This window comes from Thamnophis sirtalis, unplaced genomic scaffold, assembly GCF_051295495.1.
Source record: "Thamnophis sirtalis isolate CommonGarterSnake01/CBP01778 unplaced genomic scaffold, rThaSir2_p1.2 scaffold_14, whole genome shotgun sequence".
In the NCBI taxonomy this organism is placed as follows: domain Eukaryota; kingdom Metazoa; phylum Chordata; class Lepidosauria; order Squamata; family Natricidae; genus Thamnophis; species Thamnophis sirtalis.
In genome coordinates this window covers 37,573,173-37,591,935 of record NW_028261394.1, presented here as the reverse complement: position 1 = coordinate 37,591,935, position 18,763 = coordinate 37,573,173, and the positions used below count along the sequence as shown (strand labels likewise).

Sequence of the window (18,763 nt, the reverse complement as noted above, 5' to 3'; positions counted from 1 at the left end):
CAGTTGGGATTTGGAAGACAGAGAATAAATCGGGTGGGGCCAGCCAGAGGTGGTATTTACTGGTTCTCCAAAGTACTCAAAATTTCCGCTACCGGTTCTCCACAACTGGTCAGAACCTGCTGAATACCACCTCTAGTGCCCATACCTGCCACTCGCATGGAAGCATCCCTTCTCCCCCCTCCTCCGCTGGGTTGCCAAGCCGGAAAGGTTGGGGACAACTGCATTGGGGGGGAAAGCTTCCAAGGGGGTCCCTGCAACTCAGTTCCATTTCAAGGAATCCCCTTTGGTTTTATCCAGGCTTCGCCCCAGGGAATTATAGGCAGCCTCACCCTCTGCCGGTGTTATCAGGTCTCCCCCCATCTGAAAGGGCTATGGTGATGGTTCGGGCGTGGTCAGCCAGGACTCGGTAAGCCATATCTATGCCATCAACATCTTCCTCGCCAACCTGCCCGGAGTAAGGTCGGCAGCCAGTGCCCTATGAAAAAAAAAAGGAGTGGAAGCAGAAATTTCCATGAATGTGAGCCAGTGCCAGTATTTACTTATTACCGTATTTTTCGGAGTATAAGACATACCTTTTTCTCTCAGAAAAGAGGCTGAAAATCTGGGTGCGTCTTATACACTGAATACAGCATTTTTTGCCTCCCGAAATCCTGCCCCCTCCACCAAAATGGCCATGCATAGCCTTTAGGAGGCTGTCAAGAGTGCTCCTGGGGATTGGAAAGGGCAAAAACGAGCGAAAAGCGGACAGTTTTTTGCTAAATTATGCCCCACCCGGCCGCCATGAGCACTCTATAAGCCTTCTAAGGGCTATGCATGACCTCTTTTTTTTTGACAAAAATCAGGCCCGGTTTTGTGAAAAATGGGCCGTTTTGGGGAGGTCTGCAGAGTGCAAAATCTTTTTTTAAAACATTGCCTCTTCAAAATCTTGGTGAGTCTTATACTCCGGTGCGTCTCATACTCCAAAAATACAGTATGTACTACTAGCCGATAACCTGGCATTGCCCGGGTATTTATTTATAGGGGAAAAATGTCCCGACAAAACATTAGAGCTGAGGTGGCACAGTGGTTAGAGTGCTGTACTGCAGCCACTTCACCTGACTGTTATCTGCAGTTCGGCGGTTCTAATCTCACCAGCTCAAGGTTGACTCAGCCTTCCATCCTTCCGAGGTGGGTGAAATGAGGACCCAGACTGTGGGGGCGATATGCTGACTCTGTAAACCACTTAGAGAGGGCTGAAAGCCCTATGAAGCAGTATATAAGTCTAACTGCTATTGCTAAAACATAATTTCTAATGTCCCCCCTTACCATAGGGAGCCCCCTTGTGAAGTACTGTGAAGCCGTTACCATGGCAACTCCACTGTGACACTGCATTGTTCCAAAAGGCCTGAGCTATGCTAGCCACAGGCTGAACCATGTATAGACAAACCGACCTGCCCCGAACTTGGGATGTACCTTCTGAATAGCCTCAAAATAAGGCACGAAAAGATCTGTGTCATAGTTGGACATTTTGTTCTGCAACACGGACACCAGCCGTTCCAACCCCATCCCGGTGTCGATGCTCTTCTTCGGCAGTGGCTTCAAGGTCCCATCAGCCTCTCTGGCCCCAGAAGAAGAAAAATGGTTTCAACTCCCACCCTCAAAACGAGGCTGTAGAGCGTTGCACACCAAGACAACTAAACACAAGGACAGTTCCCCCCCCCCCCGAACGCCATCACTCTGCTAAACAAATAATTCCCTCAGCACTGTCAAACTATTCACTTAAGGCTGCATTACTATTACCATTAGTCTTCTCATCGTTCCTATCATCCATCTCCTCCCACTTATGACTGTATGACTGTAACTTTGTTGCTTGTATCCTTATGATTTATATTGATATCGATTGTTTCCTGATTGCTTATTTGTACCCTATGACTATCATTAAGTGTTGTACCTTAGGATTCATGATGAATGTATCTTGTCTTTTTATGTACACTGAGAGCAATTCCTTATGTGTCCAATCACACTTGGCCAACAAAGAATTGAATTGAATTCAATTTTATTCCATTCCATTCTCTATTCTATTTCTATTCCATTCCATTATTCTATTCTATTCCATGCTCTATTCTATTCCATTCTCTATTCTATTCTGTTTCTATTCCATTATTCTATTCTATTCTATTCCATTCTATTCTATTTCTATTCTATTCCATTCCATTATTCTATTCTATTCCATTCTCTATTCTATTCTATTCCATTATTCTATTCTATTCCATTCTCTATTCTATTCTATTTCTATTCCATTATTCTATTCTATTCCATTCTCTATTCTATTCTATTTCAATTCCATTCCTTTATTCTATTCTATTCCATGCTCTATTCTATTCTATTTCTATTCCATTCCAGTATTCTATTCCATTCCATGCTCTATTCTATTTTATTTCTATTTCTATTCCATTCCATTATCCTATTCTATTCTATTCCACTCCATGCTCTATTCTATTCTATTTCTATTCCATTCCAATATTCTATTCTATTCCATTCCATGCTCTATTCTATTCCATTCCATTCTCTATTCTATTCTATTTCTATCCTATTCCATTCCATTATTCTATTCTATTCCATTCTCTATTCTATTTCTATTCCATTCCAATATTCTATTCTATTATTCTATTCCATTCCATGCTCTATTCTATTCTATTTCTATTCTAATAAAAAATATACATATAATAATCATTGGGATTAGGAAACACAAGCAGAAATCCAGTCCTTCCCTTTCATCCCAACTTCATGCGAACTAGAAACTCCAATTTTAAAGCGTGTATTTTAAAAGCAAATTAAAACTAATATACAGCAATGAAACACAGATAGTCTTTCACTTACAGCATAGTTCTTTTAGAGACCTCTCGAAGTTACAACAGCACTGAAAAGTGACTTAGGACCGTTTTTCACACTTACGACTATTGCAAGATCCCTAGGTTCAAGTAATCAAAATTCAGACACTTGGCAACTGGCATGTACTTATGACGGTCGCTGTGTCCTGGGGGGTCATGTGATCGCCTTTTGTGACTCTTGATAAGCAAGGTCAATGGGGAAGCCAGATAAGGTCTTAATATACCATGTTAATAATTGTGTTACTAATATAACAATTGTTAATCCCCGCCCCCCCACAAAAGGGAAAGTTAAATAGCAAAGGTGGGATGAATGGGGAAAGGTGATGGGGGGGGGGATTTGGGAGAGATACTAAAACAACAATTAAAAAGGAGAAAAAAGATTGGAAAGAAAAAACATTTAAGATTAAGAAAAAGAAAAGAAAATGGTATAGGTGAATGGAGGAAAGAAACACGAGTCAATGAAAGAAGACAATAAAACCCAAAAATAGAAGTTTAAGTAGGATTACCATGTATATATGCATTCAAGAGTGTTGAAACCTATTAGAGGTAATCACCCAATATATTAGATAGATGAGTAAAATAAGAGGGTTAAAAATGGTGAAACTCAAATATATTAGAAGGGGAAATAAAATCAGGAGAATTGTACCGATTTGGAACTGCTATAAGAAGGAAGGTGAAGTTCCAATGTATTGTGTAAATGTAGTTTATGTCTAAGTTTTGTTTGTGTGTATCTTGTATGTTTTAAAAAAAATAAAAAATAAAAAAACTGATTTAAGAAAAAGAAAAAACTAGGTAAATGGGTGGAGAGAAGAGAATATGAGAGAAGTGAAGTTCCTGAGAGACTAAGACAAAATGGTTGTTAGGAGGAAAGAAAGAAAAGGATTTACTAGTAGAATAGAATGAAATTTGGTAAATACAGCCCACGGTATATATTCAATATGATGGGAGGGAAATAGATTAATAGAATTACTTGTGAATAATTAATAAAATGAAATGTTCACTGTACCAAATTAAATTTGAGGATATATGTTATTAAGAGTAAAACAGAATAACAGATGGAAATGATATGTTAAATTTGATTAATTCAGAGAGGCAAGTAATGATGTTGTTTATCTATTAAGAAGAAACTAAAACTAAGCGGGAGAATATGGGATGAAAACAAGATGACTGAAATGTAAAATGAAAATATGATGTAAAACGAACTGCGCATAAAAGAAAATGTAAAGGCGGGGGGGGGGGAAACCGGACAATACTGTGTTTATAAAAAAAGTTAAAATATGTAACAAAAAAAAAAGTTTAAAAAATACACCAATTGTTAACACCCCTTAACAACTGTGGCAAGAAAGGTCGCAAAATGGGGCCAATGTTTCACTTAGCAACATAAATTGTGGGCTCAACTGTGGTCGGAAGTCGAGGACTACCTGTTCGTAGGTAAAACAAATATATCACGCATGTATATGTATAAATATAAATGCGGGGGTGGAATTCTTCAGCGCTCTTCCTCTGACTGGAAAACCCACAGCTGGGAAATCTCAAGCAAAAGGAAATCCAATTCCAGCATCACCTGTTGAACTGTATGAACACCAAATTCCAGATCTCGAGCACATTGGGATCATCTTGATTGACAAGGTGGGAAGCGTCTCGGTCCCCGATCCGGTCGTAATGCATCTCGCTGCAAGGGCCACAGGGCCCGGTGTCACCCATTTCCCAGAAGTTGTCCTTCATGCTGCCTGGAAGGATCTTACTCTCTGCCAGACTAAAAGAGAAAAAAAGCTCCATGAATAACAAGAGTGAAGAAAGAGCCCACAAGTCATAACTTCGGTGCTCTGGATTAATTAGGAGCCCAGAGCATTTTCAAACAGCTTTGAAAATCTTGAATAGCCAGCGCCATGGTGGCACAATGGTTAGAAGGTAGTATTGCAAGCTAACTCACTGCTCACTGCCAGGAGTTTGATTCTGACCAGCTAAAAAGGTGGACTCAGCCTTACGAGGTCAGTAAAACGAGGACCCAGATTGTTGGGGGAAAGAGGCTGACACTGTAAGCCGCTTAGAGAGGGCTGTAAAGCGGTATATCAGTCTAAGTGCTAGTGCTATTCCCCTCCACTTTTGTCCCCTCCAGATGTGACCCTGGGAACACGAAATTCCAAGGACTGTAGTCCCATCACAGATGGGATGCACGAGGTTAGGAAAGTTGGTATTTGAAGTTCACTTAGCAAGTTTTTTTTTAAAGTAATATTGTCATCACACCATCAAAACTAAGGGCTATTTGAAAACTATAAATACTGACAAGGAACACCCCATCAGCTGGGATAACGCTCCCTTCTTTTTATTTTGTGCAGCCGAATAATAAACCATTTTGGGAGATTCTTGGTAAAAATGGTGGTTTAAAACATCCAATATGAGAAGCAAGCCAGATGATCAAGCTGTGGTTTCTGAATGGCTTGCTTTCCACTAAACCAACGTTTCTTTCATTTTTTTTTCTTCATTTTATTATCATTTATAGGCCGCCCTTTTCCCTGATGGGACTCAGGGCGGCTTACAATGATAGGGGAAGGGAGTGCAGGACAAAACACAAAAAGAAAATGTGAATAAAAATAATTAGCAATAAAAACCCAACATTCATTCAACATTCGGGAGGGGCGAGAGTAAAGTCTTATCCCCAGGCCTGACGGGATAGCCAGATCTTGAGGGCTGTGCGGAAGGCCTGGACGGTGGTGAGGGTACGGATCTCCACGGGGAGATTGTTCCATAGCGTCAGGGCTGCAACTGAGAAGGCTCTCCTCCGCGTAGTCGCCAGTCGGCACTGACTGGCGGATGGAATTCGGAGGAGGCCTACCCTGTGCGATCTGATGGGACGCAGGGAGGTAATTGGCAGAAGGCGGTCTCTCAAATATCCAGATCCACTACCATGGAGCGCTTTATAGGTGGTAAGAAGGACCTTGAAGTGCACCCGGAGACCAACAGGTAGCCAGCGCAGCTCACGGAGGATCGGTGTTATGTGGGCGAACCGTGGTGCGCCCACAATCACTCGCGCGGCTGCGTTTTGGACTAGCTGAAGTCACCGGATGCTCTTCAAGGGCAGCCCCATGTAGAGCACATTGCAGTATTCCAGCCTAGAGATCACAAGGGCTCGAGTGACTGTTGTGAGGGCCTCCCGGTTCAGGTAGGGCCGCAACTGGCGCACCAGGCGAACCTGGGCAAATGCCCCCCTGGTCACAGCTGATAAGTGGTGGTCAAAACTCAGCTGTGGGTCCAGGAGGACTCCCAAGTTGCGGACCCTGTCTGAGGGCTATAAATTTTGACCCCCCAGCCTGAGCGATGGAATGTCAGCCAAATTGTTGGGAGGAAAACACAACAGCCACTCGGTCTTGTCCGGGTTGAGTACCAGTTTGTTAGCTCTCATCCAGTCTTTAACAGCCTCAAGACCCCGGTTCATCACGTCCACCGCTTCATTGAGTTGGCACGGGGCGGACAGATACAACTGTGTATCGTCCGCGTATTGATGGTATTTTATCCCGTGCCTCCGAATGATCTCGCCCAGCGGTTTCATGTATATGTTAAACAGCAGGGGGGATAAGACCGACCCCTGTGGCACCCCATAAGTTAGGGGCCTCAGGGGCGATCTCTGCCCCCCCACCGACACCGACTGCGACCTGTCCGAGAGGTAGGAGGAGAACCACTGCAGAACAGTGCCGCCCACCCCCACCTCCCGCAGTCGTCGCAGAAGGATACCATGGTCGATGGTATCAAAAGCCGCTGAGAGGTCAAGGAGAACCAGGATGGATGCGTGGCCTCCATCTCTGGCTCTCCAGAGATCATCGGTCAATGCGACCAAAGCGGTTTCTGTGCTGTAACCGGGCCTGAAGCCTGACTGGAAGGGGTCAAGATAGTTAGCTTCCTCCAAGGTACGCTGAAGCTGGAAGGCCACATTTCTTAATTTTTTTTCCCTTTAGGATCCCTTCCCACTTTTAAAAAGCATGGATGACTCTAAAAAGAGTGATGGGATTTTAAGGCACTATTATTTTTAAACACGGCAAATAATCTCGATTTCACAGAGGTCTTGGGAATACACCTTAAGAAGCGCTGCACCAAAGTAAACTTGCTTCTAAATCACAACTCTTAATTCAAAAGTAACAACAAACCTGAAACTTGTTAAATTTATTCCCGGTTTATTTATTTTTCTTAGAGCACAAGAGTTTTGGCATGATGTAAAGAAAGGGGAAACTTAAGGCACAGACTAGAGGAGGGATGGTGAACCTTTTAGAAACCGAGTGCCCAAACGGCGCGCACACCCAAAGTGAAAGGTGTGCGCATGTGCAAATGCACGCTTGCACGGACATGCATGCATGCACAGCAGACACCTGAAGTACCAGCTGGCCGGTGAGAGGCGGGGCATCCTAACACTGGCAGCGTGGCAAGAGGCAAGATCTTTTTCTTCCGCGAGCTTCTGTTTTGTCGTTTGCAGGGAAACAGAAGCTCACAAAAGAAACGCCAGGCAGATCTGACCTGGAGGAACGGTGCGCGTGCCAGCGGAGAGGGCTCTGTGTGCCACCTCTGGCACGCGTGCCATAGGTTCGCCATCACGGGACTAGAGTTTGGAAAGACTTAGAGATGTGATCTCTCTTACACCTCCTTGCCTGGCCTTTAACCCCCTTTGTTTCTGTTGGGAGGGATTTTAGGCTGCTTTCTGACAGTGAAGGAAGAATTTCCTGGGTAAACCCCCAACTCACCCGAGATCTAGCCAAATTTGTCTGCAATCTAAGTCGGGTTCCAAGCCGGCTGCCTCGTTGCCACCGAAATAAGTCACGTAGAGCCTTTCGATGGGGATGCCAAATTCTTTGGTGAGCAGGTCCAGGGCAAGCTTGCAAGCCAGTTCCTGAGTGGGTAGTGAAAAACAGGGCTGGGCGTCAGGCGTTGCCTCATTCAGTACCCAAGAAAGAAAACCCCCAACTCCCGTTTGAATAGAGATAAAGGGACTTTTACTGGACGTGGAATGACAACAGCTAAAGTGAAGCAGGATCTGAAGCAAAAAAAGCGTGAGGGTGGACATATCACACGTTTACCCAAGACCCTCCCACCCCCCAGTTACCCCAACCCAATGTCCAATCTGCACAGTGGTGGGATTCAAATAATCTAACAACCGGTTCTCTGCCCTAATGACTATCTGGGTAGGTGAGGCTTGGTGGTCATGTGACTGGGTGGGCGTGGCCAACTCAAGGTCACTCAGGTCGATGGACGCTTCGCCTTAGCTGTTCCAATGTCATAAGGGTTAATCGGAGAGGCAGTTTCTGTAAGCAGGGCAATAAAGATTAGGCTAGAAACAACACCAGAATGTTTCCTTCCTGCCTTCCTTACAGGATTAGCCCTGTAAAGTGGGAAAAAACAAAAGGAGATTTCTTCCAACAACCGGTTCTCTGAACTACTTAGAAAGTTACCAACCGGTTCTCCCGAATAGATGCGAACTGGCTGAATCCCACCACTGAATCTGCAACTCCCAAAGGTGTTGTGTGGGGCGCATCTTCAAGTGGCTGCATTCAGCTGGTATGCAGAGACGGATGACCTTGACTAAGCCCAAATTCGAGCCATCAGCATGCGCAGAAGATGGTGAGAACAAAACTCCCTTCATGATAACTCCTAAGTAATACTAATTCCCCCCCCCCAAATACCATGAGCCCCCTCCCTCCCTGTTACTATAGCAGCCGACAGCAAGCAAGCAATGTAGAGGCTGACACTGTGAAAGTCTCGCCAGGCAGAAGGATTATCTGCCACCTTTCTTTCCACATTTCACCTTTTTTCTAAATGCGGCAATAACAACACCGAGCCATCGTAGAGACAGGTAGCCTCCACTTATGCCCACAATCGGGGCCAGAATATCCAATGCTAAGCAAGGCAGCTGTTAAGTGAGTCACACCCGATTTTACGACCTTTGTAGCCATGGCTGTTAAGCAAAACACTTGGGTTTAATTGTGGTGGTTAAGTCAACAGTTCACCGACAAAAGCGCGCCCGACGAAACCGCGGTGACAAAACCGCGAGTTCCAAATCGCGCCGACGAATGAGCGCTGAAGTGCGCTGACAACAGTGCGCCGACAGAAGCGTGCTCTAAACCTAACCCTAACCTTAAATCCCGCTTCTGTCAGTGCGCTGTTGTCGGCGCGTTGATGACGTCGCGATTTTAGCGCCGTGGTTTGTCGGCACGCTTTTGTCATGTGCGCATTTGTCAGGTCACAAAGTCAACGACTACTTGTACTTGATGGGTCTGGAAATATGATCAGGCTGCCTCTGTTCTTTTGGAGGATTGAGCAGTAGAGTAACCAACATCCCAAGCATGCAATATCAGATCACTGTTCCATTTTTGCTAGTGCTGACTATAATTTCAAAGAGCTCTCTATTCCATTCCATTATTCTATTCTATTATTCTATTCCATTCCATGCTCTATTCTATTCTATTTCTATTCTAATAAAAATATACATATAATAATCATTGGGATTAGGAAACATGAGCAGAAATCCAGTCCTTCCCTTTCATCCCAACTTCATGCGAACTAGAAACTCCAATTTTAAAGCGTGTATTTTAAAAGCAAATGAAAACTAATATACAGCAATGAAACACAGGTAGTCTTTCACTTACAGCATAGTTCTTTTAGAGACCTCTCGAAGTTACAACAGCACTGAAAAGTGACTATAATTTCAAAGAGCTCTCCTAGATTTCCTCTATTCCATTCCATTTCATTCTCTATTCCATTCCATTATTCTATTCTATGCTCTATTCTATTCCATTCCATTCTCTATTTTATTCTATTTCTATTCCATTCCATTATTCTATTCCATTCCATTCTCTATTCCATTCCATTCCATTATTCTATTCTATTCCATTCCATGCTCTATTCTATTCCATTCCATTCTCTATTTTATTCTATTTCTATTCCATTCCATTCTATTATTTTATTCTATTTCTATTCCATTCCATTATTCTATTCTATTCCATTCTCTATTCTATTCTATTTCTATTCCATTCCATTATTCTATTCTATTCCATTCCATGCTCTATTCTATTCCATTCTCTATTTTATTCTATTTCTATTCCATTCCATTCTATTATTTTATTCTATTTCTATTCCATTCCATTATTCTATTCTATTCCATGCTCTATTCTATTCTATTTCTATTCCATTCCATTATTCTATTCCATTCCATGCTCTATTCTATTCCACTCCATGCTCTATTCTATTCTATTTCTAGTCTAATAAAAATATACATATAATAATCATTGGGATTAGGAAACACAAGCAGAAATCCAGTCCTTCCCTTTCATCCCAACTTCATGCGAACTAGAAACTCCAATTTTAAAGCGTGTATTTTAAAAGCAAATGAAAACTAATATACAGCAATGAAACACAGGTAGTCTTTCACTTACAGCATAGTTCTTTTAGAGACCTCTCCAAGTTACAACAGCACTGAAAAGTGACTATAGTTTCAAAGAGCTCTCCTAGATTTACACAAGAGAATTCCCAACCTTATTTGAAGAGGTCCAAAGGCACAAGGACTCTTTGTGCAACAAGCCAAGGTAAGCCCCAACCCACCCTACGTCGTATCCCCGGGTCGAGAGCTTCCTGCTGGGCTCCCGCTGTACCTTGAAGTAATCGCCAAAGGACCAGGAGCCCAGCATCTCAAAGAAAGTGTGATGATACACATCCTTGCCCACGTCGTCCAAGTCGTTGTGTTTGCCGCCAGCTCGAATGCACTTCTGGGTGTTGACGGCGCGTGTCAGCTTGGCCATGGGATGGGAAGGGTCAAGTGTGTTGAGGAAGATAGGCTTGAACTGGGATAACAAAGGAGAAGAAAACAATTCTCAGTGTTATATACGCTCCCCGTTGTGAGAACGAGAATGTTCAGAGAAGCGTTGTGAGAGTTGTGTTGGAGAACGCACAAACCAGCATACAGAGACACTGCAGTTTAAATAGGCTTTTACTTTCGTGGAAATAGAGGTATCAGAGTCCATCAAACAGTCCAAGTCATACACCGATAAGACAGTCAGTCATCAATGTCTTTCAGTGAAGGGATAATCCAAATAACATAGTCCAGTATCATATAATCAGTTCAGCATTCAAAGTTTGCTAGCAGTTGCAAAACTTACAATAGCTCACGGCACTCAGATCAGATCAGCCCAGCATCTAACAAAACAGAGAGCTAATAGACATTCTGGCTCCCTCTTCTGGCCGATTGAGGAAAACAGCAACCAATCACATTTTACAGTATGCTTTAAATAAACAGGTATAGCATTGTTACATGATTTATATATTGCCAACCCAACCGTTAGAATTATATTCCTAACACTCAGCTCTGGAGTTCCGTGCAAAGTAGGCTGAGAACTTAAAAAAAAAAAATTTTTTTTTAAACATGAGCCACGGTGGCGCAGTGGTTAGAGTGCGGTACTGCAGGCTACTTCTGCTGACTGCCTGCAATTTGGCAGTTCAAATCCTCACCAGACTCAAGGTTGATTCAGCCTTCCATCCTTCTGAGGTGAGTAAAATGAGGACCCAGACTGTTGGGGGAAAGAGGCTGACTCTGTAAACTGCTTAGAGAGGGCTGTAAAAGCACTGTGAAGCGGTATATAAGTCTAAGTGCTATTGCAGGCTAACTCTGCCCACTGCCAGCAGTTTGATTCTGAGCAACTCAAGGTTGACTCAGCCTTCCATCTTTCCAAGGGTGGTAAAATGAGGACCCAGATTGTTGGGGGCAAGAGGCTTACTCTGTAAACCACTTAGAGAGAGGGCTGCAAAAGCACTGTAAAGCAGTATATAAGTCTAAGTGATATTGCTATTTTTTTTGTCGGCCCCAAATTCCTGAATTATGAAAAAGAGAGTATGGTTCCCTCTGCTTTATAGGCATCTATTATCACCACTGGTGGGATCCTACCAGTTTAACAACCGGTCAGGTGATCACGTGCTTTGCAGTGTGGAGAAAATTTATCTTCCACATTAGTGCTGGAAAGGAAAACAGCTGAGGCGCGACTCAGCTGAGAAGATATAGGTTAAGTAAATCGCAAAGGGGGCGCAGTGGGCTGGTCTACTTGATCGGTGGAGCGGACCAGTTCGTTCCCAATTGATCGTCGGAGCTACTGATTCACCCAAATTGATCTGAATACGAAATATCTGGGCAGATCATAATCCCCTTGTAATAATATGGAAAGGGCAAAAAAAGAAGAGAGGAAGATGGACATTGAACCCTCAAGCTTTAAAACAAAAGGAATATATTAAATGGATTTTAAAAAATCATTGTATTTATTTTGTACAATGACAATAAAGACTATACTATACTATAAAGAATTAGAACGATTCTTTCAGGTCAGTAAGAAACAACTCATTACAAAACCTATGGGACACAATGAAGAGGAGAGAATAGCCTATACTGCTAAGAAAAATAAGGAGAAAGATTACAATACACTACAGGAGGAGATTTGGGACATCTCAAGCCTGGAGACTCCATTGTTCCCAAGGAAAAAACCACAGGTCAGAAAGAGATTTTTTCTTTCACACAATTCCCCATCCTTTTGCAACACGGAGTAAGGGTGATTCAAGGTATCTGTGTTAAATGAAGCACCTCTCTGGTTTACGAAGTGGGAAAGATAAATTCCTCGGGGAATTTTCTACTCGATGGGGAGGACTTTCATGTGTGATTTAAGTGGAAGCTCAACTACAAAAGAAGCCCGGGGAAGAGCAAATTAAAAGTAAAAGGGCTCTAGCCAAGCACAAATTGAACATACTGGTCTGATCTGGTAGAATCCCACCCCTGATTATCACTGACCTGGTTCATGCCAGCATTGGCGAAGAGCAGGGTAGGGTCATCCAGAGGGATGGTAGCGGACGAGTGTACGTAAGTATGTTGGTGGTCCACAAAGAAATTGATGAAGCGTTGACGGATCTCACTGGCCGTCAGGGTCTCCATTGTGAGATCTCTGCTCAGCCCTGGGGAGAGAGAGAGACAGAGAGGTGGGAAAAAGAAACACCATATTTGAAGAAAGCAAGGAAAAGTTATAAAAAGTCAGTCCCATCTTAAGGCATGAAAGCTGGCTTGGTGATCTGGGGTCGGCTACTCTCTCTCAGCTCATCCTACCTCCCAGGGCTGTTTTGGTGGAGAAAATAGGATGAGGAGGGAGCATTAGATACACAGCTAGTCCTTGACTTGCGATCACAACTGACCCCCCCAAATTTATGTTGTTAAGTGAGGCATACGTACGTTAAGTGGATTTTGCCCCCTTTTTACAACCTTCCTTGCCGCAGTTGTGAATCGCTGCAGTTGATAAAATTAGTAGCCTGGTTGCTAAGTGAATCTGCCTTCCCCGCTGTCTTTGCTTGTCAGGAAGTCGTAAAAGGGGATCATGTGACCCCGGGACAGCGCAAGAGTCATACATATGAGTCGTTGCCAAGCCTGGGAATTATGATCATATATGACCATGGGGGATGCTGAAAAGGTCATAACTGTGAAAAATGGTCGTAAGTCCCATTTTTCAGTGCCATGGTTAACTTTGAACGGGCACTAAATGAAGTTGTAAGTCGAGGACGACCTGCATTGGCCACTTTGAGTTGTCAATGGCTGCTGGCCTTGTAATCAAATTTACGCCGGCATTGACTGACATCAGAAGTTAAACTCCTAAGGTAGTTGATATGAACAGGTTGAGCAGAAAACAAAATCTTTATCAACCAACTGCTTAGGGTTGCACAAAGTTATTAATAGATGAATTAAAGACTTGGCCGTTGCCGACTCAAGTTCATTGTGCACAATGTCACCCCGATTGTGAGTGTGTCTACCAAGGAGGAGAAGGGATCCAATCCCTCTCCTACCAATGGTGAGGCTAAGAAGTTATAGGATATTGTGCGGAGGGCTTGAGAGGGGAGGTGGCGCAGGGGTTAAATGCAGCACTGCAGGCTACTTCAGCTGACTGCAGTTCTGCAGTTCGGCTGTTCAAATCTCACCGGCTCAGGGTTGACTCAGCCTTCCATCCTTCCGAGGTGGGTAAAATTGAGGACCCGGATTGTTGTTGGGGGCAATATGCTGACTCTGTAACCCGCTTAGAGAGGGCTGAAAGCCTTATGAAGCGGTATATAAGTCTAACTGCTGTTGCTATTGCTAATTTAACATACAGCGCGATGGGAAATGTTTTGATTCGCCTTTGATTCAAACCAGAAATGGATCCTTCCAGTCCCCAAGTTAAAGGCGTTGTATGAATGCAACCTCTGAATTTCAGAGAAAAAGTTAAAAACATAAGACATTCTCTTCCCTACACAGCAGAGGACCGGTTTGCCGAACAGCTTAAACAAATGCAGTTTCCCCAAAATAACTGGCAGAAGAGAAATGTCCAACTGGCCAAAGTGGATTTGTGGCCAACATTTCCCGCAATCTAGTGTTCTTTAGGAATATTGTAATCCTCTGGATTTCAAATCCGTCCTTCTGCTCCAGGCAAAGGTGCACCTTATTCCGGCTTTTCGTTTTGTACAATGCCAACCAGGTGCCTCCGAGTGGTTCACCAATCAACGTCTCTTCCACCATTGGTCCATCACCCAGCGAGCTTTGAAGACTTACCGTTATGTGTTTATTTATGCAAGAGATGTATAAGGCCACCCAGATTCACAATTTAACTCACCATCCAAACCAATTTCTAAATAAACATTACACTCAATTTATCTAATAAATCCTAGAACAAAAGCCAAATAACTGTCAGTCAACAACTGTGGATTTGTTTCCCTGTAACACAGTGGTCTCCAACCTTGGCAACTTTAAGACCTGTGGACTTCAACTCCCAGAGTTCCTCAGCCAGTTGGCTGAGGAACTCTGGGAGTTGAAGTCCACAGGTCTTAAAGTTGCCAAGGTTGGAGACCACTGCTGTAACATACCAAATGCTACCCCTTCACAAGAGATGCCACCCCTTAAACTGCTATTGGCAAGCCACAATGGCTAAGTCCCAGGGACAGGCTAAGAAGAAGCCATGTTACGACTTTAGGACAAGGGGTGCACAATGGGCTTTAAGACACAGTACGTCACTTTGACCCATGGCTGCAGTGCTGCTAGCCATAAATCAAATTTATCTTGGACACCCTGAGCCTCAAGGTACTTTTTTTGTTTTTTCCCCCTCAAAAAACTGGTCTTTCTTGTTTGTTTGTTTTTCCTTTGATGACGTTTCTCTTCCCATCCAAGGAGCTTACAGAATGGAATGCAGAATAACAGAGCTGGAAGGGACCTTGGAGGTCTTCTAGTCCAACCCCCTGCTCAGGCAAGAAACTCTAGACCATTTCAGACAAATGGCTATCCAATCTCTTCTTAAAAACACCCAGTGTTGGATCATTCACAACTTATGGAGGGAACTTGTTCCACTGATGAATTGTTCTCACTGTTAGGAAATTTCTTCTTAGTTTTAAGTTGCTTCTCTCCTTGATTAGTTTCCATCCGTTGCTGCTTGTCCTGCCCTCAGTTGCTATCCTTCTTTTCATTAAGCTGCACCTTCTTCCATTCTAACTGACCGCCAATTAATGGAAAGATTTATATTCTTTGCAGTCGTCTGTTTGTTGACATGCAGTCTTTCCATTTCCATCAGTTAGAACGGAAGAAGCTTCTTGGATGAGAAGTGAAACGTTTTCAAAAGGAAAAAACCCAAGTAAGTCCAATTTTTCTTTTGGAAAAAGCACACTTTTGGGACAACCCTGACTTGGATGATTGAGAAGCTCTGTAGACACACAGGGTAACGCTAACAGTAACAGAATTGGAAGGGACCTTGGAGGTCAGCTAGTCGTCACTTATAAAGCCCTTCATGGTATTGGACCTGGGTACTTGAGAGACCGCCTGCTGCCAATTACCTCCAATAGACCGATCAGATCCCACAGATTAGGCCTCCTCCGAATTCCATCCACCGGCCAATGCCGACTGGCGACCACCCGGAGGAGAGCCTTCTCTGTGGCTGCTCCGACCCTCTGGAACGAGCTCCCCGTGGAGATTCGAACCCTCACCACCCTCCAGGCCTTCCGCAAAGCCCTTAAAACCTGGCTGTTCCGACAGGCCTGGGGCTAAAGAGTTTTTGCCCCCCTTCTCGAATGGTAAGGTTGTTGTGTGTTTTTAAATTTTGTATTGTTATGTCTTGTCTTTTTTATCCCCCTGTCTGTACCCCCTTCCCTGATTGAATTGTGAGCCACCCTGAGTCCCCTTGGGGGGGGGGGGAAAGGGCGGCATATAAATGTAATCAATCAATCAATCAATCAAATCAACCCCCTGCTCATGCAGGAGACCTGTACTAGGGATTCGAACCACCCAACTGCTAACCTTTCTGATCGACAAGCTGAGTGTCTTAGCCACTGAGACACACACACACACACACACACATATACACACCCAGCATGGGGCATTGAAGCCACTGACACCCCAAACCAGCAACCTAAGCCCAGCTCCTTTTTACAGGTGGGGAGCTCGAGCAAAGGGACAGAAAGGCACAGAGGGTTCATCGTGCAACATGCATGCAAACAACCGCCTCACCACCACGTTTATTGTGCGCTTGAAGGACTCAGCCCATTTTTCTCCGCCCAGCCTACCTTGTTGTGCCTGAATGACTGGAAGGTGGGGGGGGAAACCACCGAGGAGGACGCCGCCGCCGCCGCCTTTTGCGCCTGGAAAACAAGACAAAGGATGCCGGAGTGGAACAAACACGCCTTTATTTTATTTCTTTCCGTTCAGACGACCCCCTCCAATAGCCTACCTTCAACCGGCGATGTCGCTTCGCGCAGCTGCGACGGCGCTTTCGCTACGCAGCTGACGGGGGGGGCGGGCCTTTCTTTAGCTCGCGCGTCCTATTGGCCTAAAGGCTTAAAATGCGAGTGACGATTGGTCCAAAGTCTTGTCCGTCAACTCCAAAGGGGCCGAGTCACGCCGACAGGCCAGCATTTGCAGCACGCTGAGATTGAGGATTTGGGCCGGCTGATGCAATGGCTGCGAAACTGAGGTCACGTGGCCTCCCGGGGAAGGGCATGAAGGCGGCATGGCGGCCGCCATTAAGAGAAGGGACTGGCCCGGGAGGCGGGGATGGGAAGATCTAATTACAGAGAGTGGTTAATAATGCGGGATTGGTTGGGTAGGATAATATAGGCTGGGGGAGGGACCACGTCGTTAAAATGCACTATTTTTTAAAAAATTTTTTAATGTGAACATAAGTCTTTTGAATATTTTGCAGAATCCATCTCTCAAAAAAAAATGACCAAAAAAAGGAATCGTGCATCTATCTGCGCGAGTTTTAAAACATTTTCTGCAACGTCAGTAAAAATAAGATAAAATGTTTCCTGGAACATTCTGCTCCGTGGAATGTGAATGTGGATTTATTAGTTTGTGTTTTGTGTGTGTGTGTCTGTTTTGAGGCCCCTTGAAGCATTGCGCAAACAACATCCCATTGTGTAAAATAAAAACTACAATAGAAATTCTGAATGACAATAATCAGCACTGAAGATCACATAAACATTGAATGTATATTTAACTAAAACTGTTGTGAAGTAGCATGTTGTACACAAAAAGATCAAGGATCCCAAATCCAGAACGTGGGAGCCCAGATAATCAGCTAACAATTATGCCAGAATTATGTAAGCAAGGATGCTCAATTGTGTGGTTAAAAAAAGCCAAGACAATGATTTATAGGGTGGGATCAAAGCTCAACCTTTTTTTAAGTGTAATTCATTTTAAAAAAATGGATGGAGCTTCAATTTATATGGTCCTATATGGAGGTTTTTTTAATCACACCCTACAATCCTGATTGTAACTCCCGTATTTCCCTAGGATGTTTTTTCCCCCAACCTTAACCCCTTTAAGATGAATGGACATCAACATGCAGAATTCCCCAGCCAGCTCCAGTGTTGCAGCACCCACAATTTCTGAAGGCACAACATTCCACTGATTAATTAGCAATAGCAATAGCAGTTAGACTTATATACCGCTTCATAGGGCTTTCAGCCCTCTCTAAGCGGTTTACAGAGTCAGCATATTGGCCCCAACAACAATCCGGGTCCTCATTTTACCCACCTCGGAAGGATGGAAGGTGAGTCAACCCTGAACCGGTGAGATTTGAATAGCCGAACTGCAGAACTGCAGTCAGCTGAAGTAGCCTGCAGTGCTGCATTTAACCACTGCGCCACCTCAGCTCCCTCTCACTGTCAGGAAACTTCACCTTAGGATCTCTCTTCAGGAAGCTTCCATCCATGATTTCTGCTTTTGCCCTCAGGTGCAGTTCAGTAAACATCATAAAGGTGTACAAATTTTCCATTTGATAATAAAAGTCAACACCGCCCAGTGGTTAGAGTGCAGTACTACAGGCTAATTCTGCTGACTGCCGGCTGCCTGCAATTTGGCAGTTCAAACTCACCAGGCTCAAGGTTGACTCAGCCTCCCATCCTTCCGAGGTGGGTCAAATGAGGACCCAGAGTGTTGGGGGCAAGAGGCTGACTCTATAAACCGCTTAGGGCTGTAAAGAACCGTGAAGCGGTATATACCCTGTTTCCCTGAAAATAAGACCTCCCCGGATAATAAGCCCAATCGGGCTTTTGAGCGCATGCGCCTTCCCCAAAAAATAAGCCCTCCCTGAAAATATTGCAACACAGCAGCAGCCATGAGGTGACCCCGCTCGCTGCCTCCTGCACCTCAAAAGTAATAAGACCTCCCCGAAAATAAGGCCAAGTGCTTATTTCGGGGGGGGGGGTCAAAAGAAAATAAGACCCTGTCTTATTTGGGGGGAAACACGATAAGTCTAAGTGCTATTGCTATTTGTTTAGTGTATCATACAGAGGTGGGTTCCTACCAGTTCGCACCAGTTCGGTAGAACCGGTTCGTCAAATCTACTGAACTAGTTAGAAGAGGTTCCACCAGAAAGCAG

General features: G+C 44.2%; 1 protein-coding gene across 1 annotated transcript in view; it reads right to left on the bottom strand.

Moving 5' to 3' along the window:
* Positions 1–16,588, bottom strand: part of AARS1 (alanyl-tRNA synthetase 1) — a 36,945-nt gene extending 20,357 nt beyond the window's left edge. The window contains exons 1-7 of the mRNA XM_087729253.1: positions 16,446–16,588; positions 12,676–12,836; positions 10,502–10,690; positions 7,601–7,746; positions 4,435–4,626; positions 1,453–1,597; positions 330–475 (exon numbers count right to left, since the gene is read on the bottom strand). Of these exons, the coding sequence (XP_087585379.1) occupies positions 330–475; positions 1,453–1,597; positions 4,435–4,626; positions 7,601–7,746; positions 10,502–10,690; positions 12,676–12,816 (959 nt within the window). The 5' untranslated portion in view covers positions 12,817–12,836; positions 16,446–16,588. The remainder of the gene's footprint in view (positions 1–329; positions 476–1,452; positions 1,598–4,434; positions 4,627–7,600; positions 7,747–10,501; positions 10,691–12,675; positions 12,837–16,445) is intronic.
* Between the last annotated feature and the right edge of the window lie 2,175 nt (positions 16,589–18,763).